Source organism: Sciurus vulgaris (genome assembly GCF_902686455.1).
Source record: "Sciurus vulgaris genome assembly, chromosome: 12".
Taxonomy (NCBI): Eukaryota; Metazoa; Chordata; class Mammalia; order Rodentia; family Sciuridae; genus Sciurus; species Sciurus vulgaris.
In genome coordinates, this window is record NC_136473.1 from 111,329,879 (window position 1) to 111,348,515 (window position 18,637).

The 18,637-nt window shown below is 36.6% G+C and overlaps 1 protein-coding gene across 8 annotated transcripts in view; it reads right to left on the reverse strand.

Annotated features, from left to right (window-relative positions):
* DCAF6 (DDB1 and CUL4 associated factor 6) overlaps positions 1 to 18,637 on the reverse strand; it is a 110,658-nt gene that overhangs the window by 29,815 nt on the left and 62,206 nt on the right. For 6 of the 8 annotated variants that reach the window (XM_079106577.1, XM_079106575.1, XM_079106578.1 and 3 more), the window contains 2 exons: positions 14,683 to 14,742; positions 1,194 to 1,311 (listed from right to left, as the gene is read on the reverse strand). In XM_079106577.1, the coding sequence (XP_078962703.1) occupies positions 1,194 to 1,311; positions 14,683 to 14,742 (178 nt within the window). The remainder of the gene's footprint in view (positions 1 to 1,193; positions 1,312 to 14,682; positions 14,743 to 18,637) is intronic. The other 2 variants (XM_079106580.1, XM_079106581.1) reach the window with 1 other exon arrangement.

Consider the following 18,637-nt stretch of genomic DNA (forward strand, 5'->3'; position numbering starts at 1 on the left):
GTATCAACATTAACATATTCCTATTAATAAATTTAAAGAAAAAATTTAGATATCTCATCAAAGAGCCAGTAGACACTGACAAAGAATATAAGAAGCTTACATAAGTTATTTTTTAAAAAATGTAAGAATCACAGCAATAAACATTATCGGATGTCATTAAAGACAAACCCATACAATCATTAAATAAACAAGAAGTTCAACTTGACTAGTGATAAATTAAATAACAATTAAAATTATTTTAAAATCAAATGCACAAATTAAAAGATAAATGAGTACTGTGAACACTGGCGTGGAAACAATAAAATGCAGTCATTCATGTGCTGCCAATAAAAATGCAATGAGAGGCCCTTTTGAAAATGATTTGGTGGTATTTTTTTGTCTAGATATAGTTCACTTAGGAAATATATCTTGATAAGTAAACCTGAAGGCAGGAGAAACTATAAGTAGAGATATTTATGTCAAATGTGGTGGCTCACATCTGTAATTCCAGCAACTTGGGAGCTGAGGCAGAAGGACGGCAAGTTCAAGGCCAGCCTCAGCAACTTAAGAGAGACCCTGCCTCAAAACAAAAATAAAAAATAGAAAGGGTTGGAGATATAGCTCAGTGGTAAAGCACTCCTGGGGTCAATGCCTAGTACTAGGGGGAGGGGATGCAAGGTAAACAAAATTACTGTACAATGAAAGGGAAATTGTTAAGTAATTCACAGCATACCTACTTGATGGGCTAGTAAAATAATATTTACGAAAACCAGTAAAGTGGAATATTTATTAGAAATTAAAGGCAGGGGAGAATAGATATATTAGGTATAATTATTATTATGTTGTGAAACAACATAAAGTAAACACATATTTGTACACAGAACCAAGACTGTACATTTTTGCACAAATAATTTGAAGGTAATTTTTATTATTTATATTTGCTATCCAAAGAAATGCCAGGATAAGCAACATCAACACCACCTGGAAAATTTTTAGAAATTCAAATTCTTGGATCACACACCAAACTTAGTTCAAGTGGGGTCCATTAATATGATTTAACAAGCTCTCCAAATAATTCTGAAGCACACTGATAGTCTGAGAACCAATACATTACAGCAAATCAAAACATCGAGATGATAAAATGCTAAAAATGTACATCCAACACAAACCTACAAAATGGCTAAGAACAGCTTCACAAAAAGGTCGTAACTTACCATTCATCTGTAAAGTTCAGTTTTATTGTGCTTGTAGTTGTTCCTTCTGTGCTGTAGTGCAAACTTAAAACTGGTTCACCTGTCCCTGGCTTGGGGCTCAGCTTTTCATTATTGTTATCTGAAAATTGTGTTTAAAACATTTGAAAACGTCTCTGAAACCAATAAAAATATGACATTTCCTAAAATTTATAAAATTTAAACTAGACTGTCCTTGTCACAATTCTCACATGTTATAATTCTCACTTGAAATGTGAAGTAACCCTGAATCAAATTCTAGCACTGTATGACTCTCCTTGATTCAGAGGGAAATCAATTACACTAAGAACCATATCTAACTATTAGGGAAACAGAATATTAACAAGCAATGACATACATTATAAACTGGTACCTTCATTTAACAGAATGCTTGTGATTATTATTCTTCAGTTGCTGGAGCATCTAGATCAACTAATGTGGGCTCCTTCAGAAACACCAAGACATAAGATGCCAAGGCTCTGCAAGAACTCTGCTGCAATTATATACTACTGCAATCTTTCTGTTTTCTCAAATTCAGATTCATCCTCCAGTAAGAGATCATGGCCTGCACTCCATGGAGGGGGTGTTTACTGTGCTTGAATATTTTCTAAAACATTGTAATATAATAACATCACATACTTTGGTATACTTCATCTTCCATTTTTGACTAATATTGCAAGGAATTTGTTTCTTTATTATGGAAAGCAATACCACCTTCAGAGTTACAGGGGATAGCTATACATACACATACTTACATATATATTCATATATATAATGAAGTCCATTTATGTATATAAAGAATTATTAAATGGCAAATAAAATCAGTAAACTCTATAGAAACTGATACACACTATTCAAATGCCCCTTAAAAAGAGGATATAAATATTCAAATGCAAAGGTAGCACTTTAGAAATTTTTCACTTTATGATGCAGGAGATGTTGGGGAAACATTAAAGTACACAGGGAATACAAATGAATAAACAGTCAAATACATGACACTTCTCCTAGCTGACACACAAAGAAAAACTTCTGATATCATGATTAGGCTTCCGATATCACAGGGCTAATGTAACAGTAATAAGAGTAAGATGCTTCTCTTGGAGGAAAAAAATGAAAACAGTTGCAAATTGATATAAACCCAATTGCCCTCACAAGCACAAGGCCCTGGGTTCAATCCCCAACAACGCTTTAAAAAAAAAAAAAAAAAAAAAAAAAAAAAAGACCGGCTGCTCAGGGTTTTTGTTTTTTTGCAGCATTGGGACTGAACCTTAAACCCAGGGGGAGAGAGAGAGAGACAGAGAGACAGAGAGAGAGAGAGAGAGAGAGAGAGAGAGAGAGAGAGAGAGAGAGAGACACACACACACACACACACACACACACACACACACACACGGCAAACTCTCTGTTACTGAACTACACCCCAAGGCCTACTCAGGAATTCTGCTTGTTAGTTCCATTTTACATTATGATGAAGGACATAACATTTTTCATTCTTGAAGGTATAGCAGAATATGTTAAAAAAGAATCTCTTAGAACCTCTGCTCTAGATTTTATCCTATGAAAGGACAATTAACTAGGCTTCAAATACAGCATTGTAAGTCATCTCTTGACTCCCCGGAGATAAGGAGTCAAAAGGACAGAACTCAGAAGTACCAATTCTTTTGTCTTAATTTGTAACTCGTGAAAAATCCTGTACTACAAAATTAATTCTGATCTGAAAATAATACTGTGAATCATAAAGCATCGCAAAGGCATCCCAAGTGGGTAAATCATTTGGTATGATTTTTGTTGTAACTATGTTCTGATATCAACACCTGCTACAAAGAAAAATTAGCAGCTCATTATAACTGTCAAAGTTCCAGTATTACATTCAGTGTTTTTGGAGGAGGTTATTTTACCGAAATGGTATTGTAGTAAAATAACTGAATGAACAGACCTTTAGCTTAGGTAAACTGATTAAGAAAGGTACTTTAAAAACATCTCTCCTTGTCCAGATTATCTTCAAAAAATTAACTGCTAGCTCGCCATCTGTCCTCAGAGTTTCCTCTTCTTTTCCACTTATGTTGCTGCAACTTTTGTCCCTCTGGAGCCACAGGGGTCTTTAGGCTCCTAGCACTGGTGGGGACAAAGACTGGAAGGATCAAAGGAAATTCGAGGCACAGTTGGGGCTAGTTCTTCCATTTTCTCTTAAAAATTTTCATAAAGTGTTTTGCTATCTGTTTTTCCTTTAAGGGTAAAGAAGGAATGAAAAATAAAAGCAAGTTCATGAGAGAAAGGCAAGACTGGATTTCCTGGGTCTATCTTGATTATATACACGTAAGATATAAGAAGTTTCATGAAATTTAAATATTCTACCGAAACCTTCCTTTTGAGGAAGAATAAAGAGACTAGATATTTACAAGCTAGGACCATAGGAACACAGCAAACAAAGAGCCATTAAGAGATCAAAACCATGCAGAAAACACATTTAAATTCATACAGTCCCCTCCCCTCAGCAAGAAGCCCTCTGAGATGATCAGTAACAACTGAAACAAAGTTACAACAAAGTTATTCAATTTCTCAAAACTGTACATATTATAAATCTTATAAAATATGATGGCTTTCATTTAATTATAAAATTATTACAAGTTGACAGAATTTGTTCATTTAAGTTGTTAATGAACTCATTCGCCTTGCGTAAAACTGGTCCTTCACTCTAAAAATAAAATGGACATTGGGGCTGGGGATAGAGCTCAGTTGGTAGAGCACTTGCCTCGCATGTACAAGGTCCTGGATTCAATCCCTAGCACCACAAAAAATAAATAAAATAAAAAAAAAATAAAATGGACCCTTCTATTAGTTACCAAATCTCCAGACTTCTAAGTGTAGTGATTTCCAGTACAGCCTGCACATAAACAAATCTGTGTCTCTGGTAGAAACAGTCCATAACACAGACGGTGGTATAATGGGAGTGTGTCTGTCTAAGGTCGAAATTCACTGCACAGCTTGCTTCCATCAGCCTCCTAGTTGAATCCTCCTTTGTGTGATCACATATAACCTGTCAGGTTGGGTTTTCTCAGGAATGTAGATCCCTGAGCTAATAAGGAATGCACTCACCATGTTTGTGATAAAACACATATTTTTAAGGCTACAAATGTCTTAAGAAAAATCTATAAAAGATCTAAAAAAAAATCAAATGCTTTTACATTTTAAAAAATAATTGCAAACATTTAAAATTTCCTAAACTTGTTCTAGTTGTTAAAAGGTGGATCAGCAAATACTTTTTATAAACTTTTTTTCACAGCCTGCCTTACATAACAAAGTCTATATTACTGAAATGTTTGCTTATTAACAAGTAGGTTTTTATTTAAAAGACTTAGGGTTTAGAACTTCACCTAAATGCACAAATGGCTTTATTCAGAAAGCACAATATTCAGTAATAACTGCAATGTATTGAGCCTATTTATCATGATGTGTGTACACACATAGTGTACACACATACATACATAAACACATGTTAATGTGTTTTCAAAATCTTCGTAGCAGGTGTTACCTCCATTTTACTGATGATGATACTGGTAACAAGCTGATTTTTTTTTTCATTACATAGCATTTCCTTTCATATAAAGTTCTTAATATACTGTCTTAGAAATAATTTTAATATAACAAAAAATAGATTACTTAATCTATTTTAATGAAGAAGTATCGATTATCAGTATTATTATTCCTTAGCGATGATACACAAGTCACATCAGCAGTACAGAGGTAACTGATAAAGAGTCCTGGGAGCTCAACTGTCATTCTGGCCCTGGGCTATGGGAAGGTGTATCTTCCAGAGCACTCCTGAGTGGACTGTTCTCCCTCCTCCTAAATACACAACGGAATGCCACCTGTGATGTGCTCACCCAAACAGGAGCACAATGGAGGAGAAAGCACTCAACTTGTTAATGAAAAGACGATTTTTAGAGTCTGTTCTGTACTTCTTAGTATTTATAACAACTTAGAACCATTGACTAGCAGCTTAGAGTGCTACCAGGTGAACTACCACTGACTCAAACAAGTGCTTCAGAAGCACAGGAGTAATCACATAAAAATCAGGGCGATGCAGTGTAAAGGACTTCATTTTCAAGCTTGAAGTGCAAAGTCAATTATCATGAGATTCAAAGTCATACTTAAAACATTTTTTCGAGAAACAGTATGAGGGTCATTTCAGGTCAATGTGTTGACTTAGAAAAAAATATTCCAAAATGGGCTGAAATATAATTTGAGAGCAAATTTTTTTTTGGGGGGGGGGGGGGAACGGGTTGCTGAGGATTGAGCTAAGGGGCACTAGAGCACTGAGTCACATGCCCAGCCCTATTTTGTTTTTTATTTAGGTACAAGGTCTCACTGAGTTTGCTTAGCGCCTTGCATTTACTGAGGCTGGCTTTGCCTCAGCCTCCTGAGCTGCTGGAATTCCAGGTATGTGCCAGCATGCCCAACTGAAAGGAGTATTTTATTTTTTAACTGCTATATATTCAATTAGATATTTTCCAAGTCTTCCACATAACTACAAATTACTTTTGAATGCATATGCTTTGAAATAGTTTAATCTGTACATTTCCACCATGAAATTATAATCATCAGTGGTTCTAAAAAAATGGTCCAAAACATATCAAAAATTGTGTGATAACAATAATATAAAACATACTATCTTGTAATTAGGTCTATTTTAATGCTGATTTGAATACTGTTACAGATCTAAATGCTGATATAGATGCATAGATCCTTGGCTAGGATACCCCTGAAGTCCTGGCCTATGTGAAAATGTTAAAGACACATTCGAAATTAAAACGATTAATGAGGATACGCCAATAACTTGTTTAGAACTACCATGTCTAACATTGTTATCTGCTGCTGGGTACAATCATATATTAGTTAACTGGGATAAGCTGTGGAACATATTAAAATAATAGAGAGTTTCTAAGTTATGATGATCTACTATGTAATATTTCTCATTTAATTATACCAATTTTTAAAAAAAAATTTTAAATAGTTGTAGATGGGCACAATACCTTTATTTATTCACATGTGGTGCTAAGGATTGAACCCAGTGCCTCACACATGCTAGGCGAGCACTCTATCACTGAGCCACAACCCCAGTCCTCATTACACCAAATATTTTTTAAAAATCAAATCTAAACAGGAATAAAATATATGGTGAATTCTTCTGAAAAAATGTAAGCATGACAATAATATAGTTTATTCAAGTATTCCACCCCACCTGACTTGGCTTATATAGAAGAAAAGGCAAATTTCTAAAGTCTAGTTTTTAAACCAATGCAAAACATTCCATTTTCACAGATCCTGATCTGTGAAAATCTCCAACTTTTCTGAAGATTCTAGATTACAGGTTTCAACCATATGTATAAGGAACATGTTGTGATTCCAAGTAGAAATGCTGCTTCTTGGAATAGAGTCTAACAGAAAACACCTATGTATTGTACAGATAACTGTGAGGCAAAGCATTTCACTCTAAAAATGGATTTTCATGCTTGGGTCTATAAATAAAAAGTCAAAAACAAGTACAATTTCAGTAATGATATACATTAAAAAAATTCTCTTCTATGTAATCTTTTTGATATATTATAGTTAAAATTTCTTCTGTCAGTTAAAATTCACCCATGTCCATTACAATAATTTTAATACAGAACTTTTTGGATGATATAACAGAGTAATGTAAATTGGATTTAAAGTCTGTGGCCTGTTCTACATTCCAGGATATACGGCTGAAATGGGATTTTATCTTTTCTTCTGGGTCTCCCAGGAGCTATTAGACTTGCATGCGATAATAAAGTTTCTTTTCATGACTGTTTCCTCTGGTATATATTCACCTTCTTTAAAAAAAAAAATCAGACCTGTCACAACACTGACAGCAGTTACTGTGTTCACAGGAGCCCTCCAGCCACTGCCCTCCTGTGTTTCTGGGTTCTCACCTCCATCTCTCATCCCTGCTCCATCGCCCAGGGCCACGCTCTACCAAGGAGAGCAGTTCCTGAGGCGTCCTCAGCCCTCCCGCGAGCTCCTCAGGGCACCACGCCCTCTGTGCCATCCTCTCCTCTCCTCCTCCCTCTCAGTCTCCTTTGGTAGCTCTCCTCTCACAAAATTTCTAATTTTCAATTATTTTCCTGGTTTTTCTCGAGATGTTTTAGATCATCTACTCCCACCTCTACTTTTCACTTTCATCCCAGTTGATTTCAACGACTTTCATGACCACTCTTCTATGCAGAAAATTTCCAAATTTACTTCTAATCTCTGACATCTTTTCTGAACTCCACATGTACTGTGAAAGTTGTCACAAAGTGAAGTTATTTATGCCGAACCTTAACAAAGTGGTGTCAGAAGATCAAAATGCAGGGTTCCCATGCATACATGCCTATGATGAAAACTATTTTAAAAACTCTGAAAACCACCTCTCACAAAGAACACTTCTACAAGGACGTCTGCCCAGCAACTGCCTCTTTTATCTTGGACAGCCACTATCCTTGTTATTGATCCTAGCAACCAATGATTATATTTTAGAGTAATTTATGCAATCCACCCCCGTTTAACTTTAAAAACTCTTGCCTTCTTTGCCCAACTGTGCCTATGATCCATCAAAGTACACACCTTCCAGACTGCAATCTTCTGCTCATCCCAAATAAAATCAAATGCTAGACAAACATTCCATCTTGCAAGTCTCAAACAGGTTAACTCAAACCCAATAACTCAAGACCAAGTTCATATCAACTTCTCTCTACACCCCCCCCCAAACTTATTCCTTCTCCAGAAGTATCTATTTAAGGATTAACTACTCAATTGTGCTCTGTCAAAATGTGGGAGTTACTTTTACAGTGGCTGGAAAAGTTATCTGCTAAATTCCATCAGTACCTCCCCAAAGCACCACAAAAAAGTATACAACCTCAGGGGAAAAAAAAAAGAGTACTTGTTATATGATAAACTTCAAACTCGTGCTTTGTCCCCTCCAATCAAAACGTCATTACAGAAATGTTTCTGTGTGAAATTTGGGAGTGTTACCAAGTCTCACACTGTGGGCTCTTCCTACACCCCTCCTCTCGCTGGCTCCATGAAGTCCTGTTCATTCTGTATCTAAGTATTTCACTCCGTCACTTGTCTTCTGTCTTACCTTTAGCACCAGATCAAGTCTCACCATGAGAACCTCCCAAGTGGTTCTTAGGGTTCAGATGAGATGTCACAAAAGCTCATGTGAGACAAATGAGAATTTCCAGAGTGACACGACTGGATCACGAGCAGTGTGGCACGATTAGTGGGCTGAGCACTGACGTGGACTAACAGGGCAGGAACGTAGGCACGAAGGGTGTGGCTGGAGGAAGGCAGTCAGTGGAGGAGTGTCTTCGAGGTACAGACTGTGTCTCTGGTGAGCAAAGCTCTCTCTCCTTCCTGGCTGGCCTCTGCCACACCCTTCCACCATGATGTTCTGCTTCACCTCCGGCCCAGAGCTGTGCAGTCAGCCACCCAGGCACTGAACCTCTGAAACCGCAAACCAAAAGAACTCTTTTCCTCCTTTACATTTCTCTTGTCGGGACTTATGGTCCAGGAGTGAATAGCTAACTAAAAAGATGGCCTCTAGTCAACTTCGATGTTCCATTCGGGACGACAGGCAACCTGGCTCTTTTAAATCCTTTCCCTCTGGTCTTAAATTTCAAGCCTCAGTCCAGGCCCATGGCCCCGTGCAGCTGCACTGATTCTCCTGCTCACTTTACTCTCAGAGCCCTGCATCTCTCTTCCTGCTTCCCTTTCCACACCTGCCTCCACTGGCCGGCTGACTCAACTCCTGGACCTCCTCAGGGATGCGGTCCTTGGCCCTTGGCTCACTGCACCAAGGGGTGAGGCTCCCTCACAAGTAGCTTTATGATACCGCTTATTACACTCGTCTGTCTTTACCATTAGATGAGGGAAAGCACAGAGATTATGAGCAGATGCTGGAACCAGGCTGCCTGGGTGGACACGTTTTTAACGCTGACTGTGTATGACCATAAGGCAAGTTTGCTAACGTCTTGCTTCAGTTTTGTCATCTGGAAAACAGGGATAACAACAGTACCTACTTAATAAGGTCACAGTAAGGACTAAAGAAATGAATGTATAAAAGCGGCTCAAAGAAATGCCTGGTACAAAGTGGATGTGCTATCGTTGCTGTTATTATCAATTCAGTCTCCAAGAACAGACATCATTAACTTTATTCATCTATGCATCCCAGAGCCAAGTCAGGCAGTGAAGCCTCAGCTGAGTAAATGAAACAGACAACAAAGGTGGCTCTAAGACTTATTTCATTTGTTTTTATGTCATGGCTCCTTCATCGATAAAATGAGGTTAATAATAATATTTATTACTTACTATCAGAAGGAATGAGATGCACAAAATGCTTCACACACACACATAAAAACTCAATAGATGTCATTTTTATCATAGACAATTCTAAGTTAGAAAACAAAACTGGAGGTATAGATATAGATTTGATCATCAGGAAGTAGACCAAGTGAGCACACACAACATAAATAGGGTTTAACTTCCAAAACGTCAAACATGTCACTCATTAAAAGAATCCAGACCTAGTAGTAGCAGCCTCCCCGGGAACTGCGGTAGGAAGACGCCTTCACCCAGGAGTCTAAGACCCACTGGGTAGCAGAGTGAGGCACTATCTTAAAAAACAATAATTAAAAAAAGTAACTACTGAAACAAGCAGGTAGCTGCATTTACAACTCTGAAGGTTTAAGAGTAAATATACTTTTGTTTATCACACTGTAATTATTTAAAATAAAATCATGATAAATAAGTAAACTGCTGATTGTAATCAACTGGTTCAATAATGTATACATGCATATATGATTACAAAACCAGTGTAACTCTATAACATGTACAATCGGAAGAGTGAGAAATTATAATCCATTTTATGTATGATGTGTCAAGATGCATTCTAGTGTCATGTATAATAATTAGAACAAATTTTTTAAAAATGTTTTTTAAAATAATGTATACTTATTCAAAGAAATGAATTTTCTTCAGTGAAGCAAGCCTATTGAAACCAAAAAATTTTACAAGCAACAAATTTATCTCTAGGAATCTCCTCAAATAAAGAAATCCAGGAATTACATGGAAAAGTGCCTGGGCACTTGAAAGACGATGAATTAAATATTCTAACATGTAAATATAAAACTGGAGTAACAATTTTTAAAAAGCATGATCTCTTTAAAAACTTGAAAAAATTATGCTCAATCATTATGGAGAGATAAGTAAGAAAGAAAACATTAACTATATTACTCTTAACATTCTACGGGGTAAAACTAAGAACAGAAGTGTTGGTGAATGTTAAGACGTTCAAGGACTAAGGGCACAGTTCAATAGTAGAGTATGTGCTTACATGCACGAGGCCCTGGGTTCATCCTCAGCACCAGGAAGAAAAGGAAAGGTCAAAAACCTGAACAGTAGTATGTGTAGGACATTAGCAGCTCCCCACATCATCAGTGCGAAACGTCTCTGCTTACTGAGTAGCACACACTCGGTCGTCAGCTCCCTACCATTCACGCGTGGTCAGGCGGTAGCAAGGTCTGAATATGAAGACCACCACTATTTCTCTATCTCTTCACTGAGCTCACTGATACCTTCATTTTTCCCTAAGCCTCTCTCCTCACACCACTTCTACCTGGTTTCTGTGTCTACCATGCTGTAACTCAAAATGCCTGTCCAAGTCATCAACAGCCCAGGTGCTGCCTAACGTAGCTCTTCTGCAGCCCGTTCTCATCAGCTCCTCCCCTCCTTTCTTCAGATGCCTTCTTCCTGCCCCGCCTCACTTCCCTCATCCTCCTTGTTCAGTCTCCTTAGCTAGATCCTTTTTCTCTGCTTTTTTCCTTAACGAGCAGATTCTTTTCATTTCATCCTCTTGTAGACAATCTCATCCACTCCCACTTTTTCAACTATCCATAAATGTGTGGTTCCTAATCTTTCATCTCCATCTCTGACTTTCTTCATGACTTCTAGAATCATACAGTCACACAGTTGTCTATGATATTTCTCCATTTGTACATTCAATGGCACTTCCTACAGTTTGTATCCACTTGTTCCTCAATGCTTACAATGTGTTACAAGGCGGTTGAGAGGCATTTGAGTCATGGGGCAGAGTCCTTATAAAAAGATCAATGTCAACTTGCAGAAGTGACCTCTCTCCAGGGGACTGGATCAGGTACTTCCCAGAGTGAGCTGTTACAACTGGGTTTGGCTTAGCTTTCTCTTGCTTCCTCTCTTGCCATGTGGTCTCTCTTCTGTACACTGGCTGTTTCACTTTTTAACCATGTGTGGAGTAGCACAAGGTCCTCACAAGAAGCCAGGCAGATGCCAGGACCTTCCCAGCCTCCCAGAATCATGAGCCAAAATAAGTCTCTTTTATAAATCACACACACTAATGTATTCTTTTTTTCTTTTAATTTGTTCTAATTAGAATGCATTCTTCAAGAGCAAATGAAAACAGATTAAGACACACTTCAAACTCAACATTTAAAAGAATATCTTGAAGGGATATTTCTTTCCCCTAAAATCGGCTATTCCTCCCGGAAACTCTTGGCTGATGGTTCCCCTATCACCTTACCAAGATGCCTAGACATCATTTCTACCTAATCAGTTCCAAAGTCCCATTTATTTTTCTTTTCTTTTTCAGTGCTAGGGATTGAACCCAGGGCTTCGTGCATGCTAGGCTAGCACTGTACCACTGAGCTAAAACCCCAGTCCAACTTCCATTTACTCTACCTCTCAAATATTTTTGAAGTTTGACCATTCTCATTTCCCACTGCTAATGCCTTAGACTGAATCCCTCATCATCTCTGACCTGGACTAATGCAATAGCCCTTATGTGCTCCTTCCACTCCATCTTCCAATCAATCATTCAATTAAAACTGCCAAAATGTACTTTCTGATATATAAATCTGGTTGTATTTTTCCCAAGCGGAAAAACTTTCCATAGCTTCCCAGTGCTTAAAGGATGAATCAATCTACTTACTCATTAAACACTGAAACAATTCCCTAACTAAATATACAATTATAAATCAAGTATGGGAAAATAGCAGACCATGAAGAAAAAGAGGAACTACGGAAGATAGGGAGGCCCTATTATTTTTGACAAAGTGGTATCTAAGTGTGATTCAAAGGATGAAAAGAAATTGCTTAAAAGAAAAGCAGTTCTGGTAGGGGAAAAGCAGGTCTGGGGGTTTGAGAGGAAAGGAGCTCAGAAGAACTGAAAGGAGGCTATCTGATAAAGCTGTAGTGAGCGAGCAGAGTGGCCCGAGACGGCTAGATAGATGGGGCCAGGTCATATTTGACTGTAAGCAAAGGCATGGATTTGGGTTGTTTTGAAAGCCTAAAGGGAAGCAATTAAAAAATTTTAGGTTGATAAATGATACAAGTATATTTACATTTTTTAAAGTTTCACTCTGAGTGCTAGTAGAAAACAGATGATAGTGAGAAGACTATAAGAAATAAGAAAATATTACATTAATAAGATATTAATATTAATATTAATATTAATATTAATATTAATAAGAAAATATTACATTAGTCCAGAAGAGAGAAATCAGTGATAAGCAGTCTCTCTTAAATTTTATGATATAAGTTATCTCAGATAATGTAAGCCCTTAACTGAAGCCTTCAGGAGTTAAAAGCTATAATCCTACCAAGCAATAAGGCATGTAATGGGCTGGGAATGTAGCTCAGTTGGTAGAGTGCTCGCTTCCATGCACAAGGCCCTGGGTTCAATCCCCACCACCACAGGGGGGGGGGGGGGAGGACCAAATAAGTTGGACATATATTTTCCACCATTAGAACACTTCTGTTCAGAGGTCTTATCACAAAGCTACATTTATAATGGTGTATTATAATGCACTTTCTGCCAAATAATCTCAATCTTTGACTTCCTACCTCTACTTATATGACTAAAAGACATACTATACATGGTCCCAGAGACAAAAAAACAAACAAACAAACAAACAAAAAAAACCCTCTTAATTTCCACTTCTAAGCTAGAATGAAATTATCATTTACCCACATGCTGAGGTCAAAGATCTCGATGTAGAGTCTTCTCTTTTCTCAGATCCCTTATCACATACAAATTGTCAACTTAAATTCAAATAACATTCAATATATTCTATGAAAATTATTGTTATAAAATAGAATATGAATCTGGCTATAGTCCAGTATGTTATAATGCTATAGCTGTGATTCACTTTAGTCTTCCGAGTTGATATTTATACATTAAATGTATAAAAATAAAGCATATTTAATTCCTTGGTTCTCAAATCATTACTAATTCTTTTTCATGAACAGAAAAGACCTATACAATACACGACATCTCAAGTTCACATCGAATAATTTAAGGTTCAATGTAAAGACGAAGTTTTCTAATCTGTTTTAAAATTTGTTTCAGAAAATTTCTCTAAGATATAGTTAAAATTAGACCTACTTCACCCTACATAAATAATACAGCAATATTTAATTTCCCTATTGCTGTTAACAAGTGAGACAGCTTACATACGTAAACTTTTCAGTCAACCAAATTTTATAGCTTTGGTTACTTAAAAAAGTTTTCTAAAGAAATATTTCTAAAATTTAACAGGCACCCACCTGCCTTTCTTAATAGTGAAAAAAGTAAAAGCATTTAAAATTATTCTTTATAACTTAACATCAAGAATCAGTAACATTTATCGTACTGTGTCACAAAAGACAGAATACCTGAGGGAACTCCAAGTGGAAAGAGTCAACCATTTACCCTAATTCCACACAGGCTATGTTGGCCGTTTACAGTCTTCCTTTCTCCACCCTTCTTTTCAGATACCCCTTTCTGTCAGAATGCCTTACTCAATCCCTCTCTGTGCTGTATTTGATGTCTAGTAAAACAGCTGGAAAAATAAGTAACCTATCAGGTTCTGCTGGAAGCCATTTTCCCTTCTGATGGGTGGCCTGTGAGCTTATCTCTGGGTTCATAAGCATATTCCTTAGAGTTAAAGCTACCAGAAGTCAGACCACCAGATAAACGAGACACAAAATCAAGTGTCATTACTATAAATCTAGTGGAATATTACTACATTCAAAGGACTCTTCCTAACTGGGTGGTGAGGTGATATGACAACCACACACCCACAGTTCTACACGATTGTATGACATATACCTAGCATTTAAAAATGGATATAGTTCATATCCATTAAAACACTGTTTCGGGGAAAACATTCAGATTTTCCATGAAGATCAGACAGAAAGGCGTTCACACAGAACGTAATTTGTAAAGGCCAAGGGGGCCCTTAGTGCACGATACCACCTGGAGTGATTTAGCCTATAAAATACTAACGTTAAGACCATAATCAAAATGAAATGCTATGTAAAAATGAAAAGAACTTTGTTTATGCATTGCAATAAAACTATGGATGGATGGGCATAGCGCATCTCCTGTTGCACGCACCCTGTTGCTCGTCAAGTGACATGGATCCGAGCTGTTTGTTAACCACAGAAGAAGGAGAATCTGAAACAAAAATGAGATTTCAACTTAAAAGTAAGCAGCAGAAAACTGCACAGCAATGTCATGATCATCTATAAGCTTAAGAAACAATGTATAAGGGAGGGATAGAAGTAAGTACTGTGGTATTTTCTCTAAGCAGTGAGTAAGCAGTGCCATGTGCTTAAGATTGTTATTTCAGGCAAGCATTTAGCAACTTTGAGAATGAGTGGGGAAAATATTCTTCTACTTTCATGCACATACTTTTAAAATCAAATTCATTTAGGCATATGAAAAGGCACAGAGTGCAAGATAGATAAAAGTTAGAACTGGGGTATCACCGCCAAACAGAAGACTCCCTGGTCTTTCTCACATTCCCTCTCCAGCTAGTAATATGGCTCTCCTTGGAGAATTCAAAAGCATGAAATGAGATGCTCACCACACTTAGTGAAATGTTGTTTGTTGTACCATGAGCTGAATAAGGAGCTCAAATCAAAATGTTAGACAAAGGAAATGGTTTAGAAGGAAGTAATTACCCTTACAGAAACAATGTTAAAAATTCTGTAATATATTGCGCATATTAAAACTATACTCTGTGAAAGCTTAAGATTTTTCTTCTTTTGTATTTTTTTTTTCTTTTTTTTTTTTAAGATACTGGGGGTCAAACCCTGGACTTTATCTATGCTAGACAAATGCACAACTGCTGAGTTATATCCCTAGCCTATTTTATTTTATTTTGAGACAGGATTTCACTAAGTTGTAATTGCCCTGCCTCAACCTCCTAGCAGTTGGGATTACAGGCATGCACCACACCATGCCGCTGCCTCAAGTAAGTTTTGATTTTAAACCTGCTTTTGACAGTAATTAGCACACTTTTAGGCCTCAGCTTCTCGTTTATTCATGATCAGGCTACAAATCTAGTAGCCTCATACGAAGTACTGGGGAATACAGGCTGAGCATCCCTAATCCAAAAATTTGAAAAAATTTTGGATGGTTGATGTGACAAGTCACAGTGAAAACAAAACTGAAGTAAAAACATCAATGTCAGGGTATGAGATATACAGAAAACATGATGAGCTAACATAAATGTATTTCATGTTCAGACCTGGATTGGATCCCCCAAAATACCTCATTATGTATATGCATATATTCCCAAATCCAAAAAATTTGAATGTGAAGTACTTCTGTTTACGAAGCATTTCAGATATGGGACACTCAACCTGTACAAGGAGGTGGTCCCTTCCCACTCCTGATTTAGGTTTCAGCATCCCAGTAGAGCTACAGTAAAAGGGAAAAATGTGGGGGACGAAGCATAGCTTCCCAAAATATAAAAATAATTCTTAACTTCTAAAATCCTGTTCTCTAGCTCTTAGTGAATATTAATGAGACACTTCTACTCATGATGGCGTTTCATTTCCCCAAAAGAAAAAAAAGTTTTAAGTGAAGATCATCCTCAACCAGATAACTGAGGGAGGTTTTCCCAATATATCCTCAATTCACAACACTTATATCACTTGATTGCTTCCATTTGTACATTTAAACATCTGTAGCCCATTACTCAATCTACTTGCTTCAACTTTAAATATTCCACCATCTTATTCTGATAAAGCATGACTATAATTGAATAACAGTTGTTACTCATCCTTCCTTATCACCTCTTCATGAGAACATTAAAAGAAGTCTTCATGAAACTAAAAAGAAAGCCAGAATGGTAGAATTCCAATCAGTTCCTTAATCTACCATGTTACTTTTCTTTGTAAGATTTGTCACTAATCCACTTCAGAGTTAAACCCAACACTGTTGTTTCTGAAGAACAGTTAAGTAGTCATCTTTAGAAATAAAATCATACTCTTTAAAGTTAAAAAAAAAAAAAAACAAAAAAACTGTGACTCAGTGAAATAAATATTAGAAAAACCTTCTAAAAGTCCCTTGTAAGACACAGTTCATCTCTTTGGATTTACTATAAACAATCATCGTACTCTCATTTAATAAATTAGAGGTCAAAGAAAACTATAAATTCTCTAAGAAATGTTCCTTACAAATATTTTTCCCATAAATATTATGGAATGCATGATTTAATTTTTTAATAAATTTTAAGAAGTCAGTGAAACCACACTGATGATCTAGAATGCTGTCACCTCTGAAAAATTGTGTTTTCAGGCTTGAAATATTTAAAAGATTAAATCTTAAATTAAGACCAAAAAATACTTCTAAACTAAAAGGGTTTCCTTTTTGAATTTATAGTCTCTTACAGATATTGTGAATTTCTGGAAAATTATTTGTTATTCCATACATCTGAAAGGCTAATCTTTATTAAGAAATCCCTCTTGGGATTTTATTTACAAAATATTATTTATAAGATAAATTACATAAAATATTTTAACTAAAATAGTTTAGTTATAATCTTGGGATAATGCAACTGTTTTTGGAAAGTGTATTTCCCTGTCACACAAACATTTTAAGTGACATGCTTTTGTATCACTATGCATGCATACATGATACAAAGAAAGGCTCTAGCTCCTTTTACAAAAATATTTTTAAATATTAATAACCATCACAAAAGCAAAATTATCAAAATTTGTAATTATTAATTTATACTGCTTCAACAGTTTGTGCACTCTGCTTCCATCTCTCTGTAAAATATCTTCCAGAGAGCACCACCACAAAATAAAACCTGAATATATGGTCTACTGATAATTTACTATTAAATGCAATATGGCTGATCAGCTTTCTTGAAGTGTTTAGAATTATTTTATTTATTTATTTAATTTTAGTACTGGGGATTGAACCCAGGGGCATTAAACCAGTGAGCCACATCCCCAGTCCTTTTTATTTTGAGACAGGGTCTTGCTAAATTGCTGAGGCTCACTTTGAACTTGTAATCCTCCTGCCTCAGTCTATTCAGCTGCTAGGATTACTGGCATGCGCTACCGCGCCACCCATCTAGAATTACATTCTTTTTAAGGTAGAAGTCAATTTTAAGTAAAACCTCATTTAAGACTAAGCTCAGTGTATATTATGGTCAATTACTGTTTACTTCCAAAAAATATTTGTAGTTCAGTCTTGAAAAAAACTCCCTATTGCAATAACACTAGAACTTCCCCTGTAGAAAAGATTTGCTATTATAATCTGACAGGTAAATAACAACACCTCTTCATCCAGACTTCTTGATTTTGAATGTGGCTTTTTACTCAGGAATAGTGTAACTCTGGGCAAGTTCTTTAATTGCTTAAGTCTCACTTTCTCCACTTATAAAATGAGGCTTATCAATCATACTATCTACCACAGTGTTCTTGTGAAGACTTAATGAGGTCATCCACATAAACTTTTCAGGTGGCACAGAGGAAAGGGCAATTGTTATTACTACTTCCCTGGTTTTCAGAAATACGATAACTAGATGGAAAATAATGGCACAAAAATGTTCTGAAAACTATGGAATACATTACCATTTAAAGTTGCTTAGGACTCTGCCACTTAAGAGTTCTTACAGAAGTGAGTAAATATACCCGATTTATTAACTACTTTTACAAACACTAGAACCATGGATCAAATGCATCCATTTGAGAAAAGCTACAATGTGGCTCCAATTACGTGTGCTGTGGAGAATCCAAGGAAATAAAGCGCCTACTTGTACATCATCGGTAAGTGCTGATTTTTTCCAATATGGCTCAGTTTTGAAAAGCCCTTTTTCAAAATTAATCACCAATGTTTTATACCCTTTTCTGGGGTATAAAAGTTAGTTTTTTTTGTTTGTTTGTTTGTTTCCAATTGGCAAAACCGTGCCATAAAGTGAAAAAACAGTTCCTACCTGACCCTTTCTAGGCTGGCTCCATGCTCCAGTGGGGCTCTGTGGTGGCCGGGCCAGTACCAGCAGAATCCACAGGGTGCTGTCACTCTGAGCAGGAGCCAGCGACCCATGACT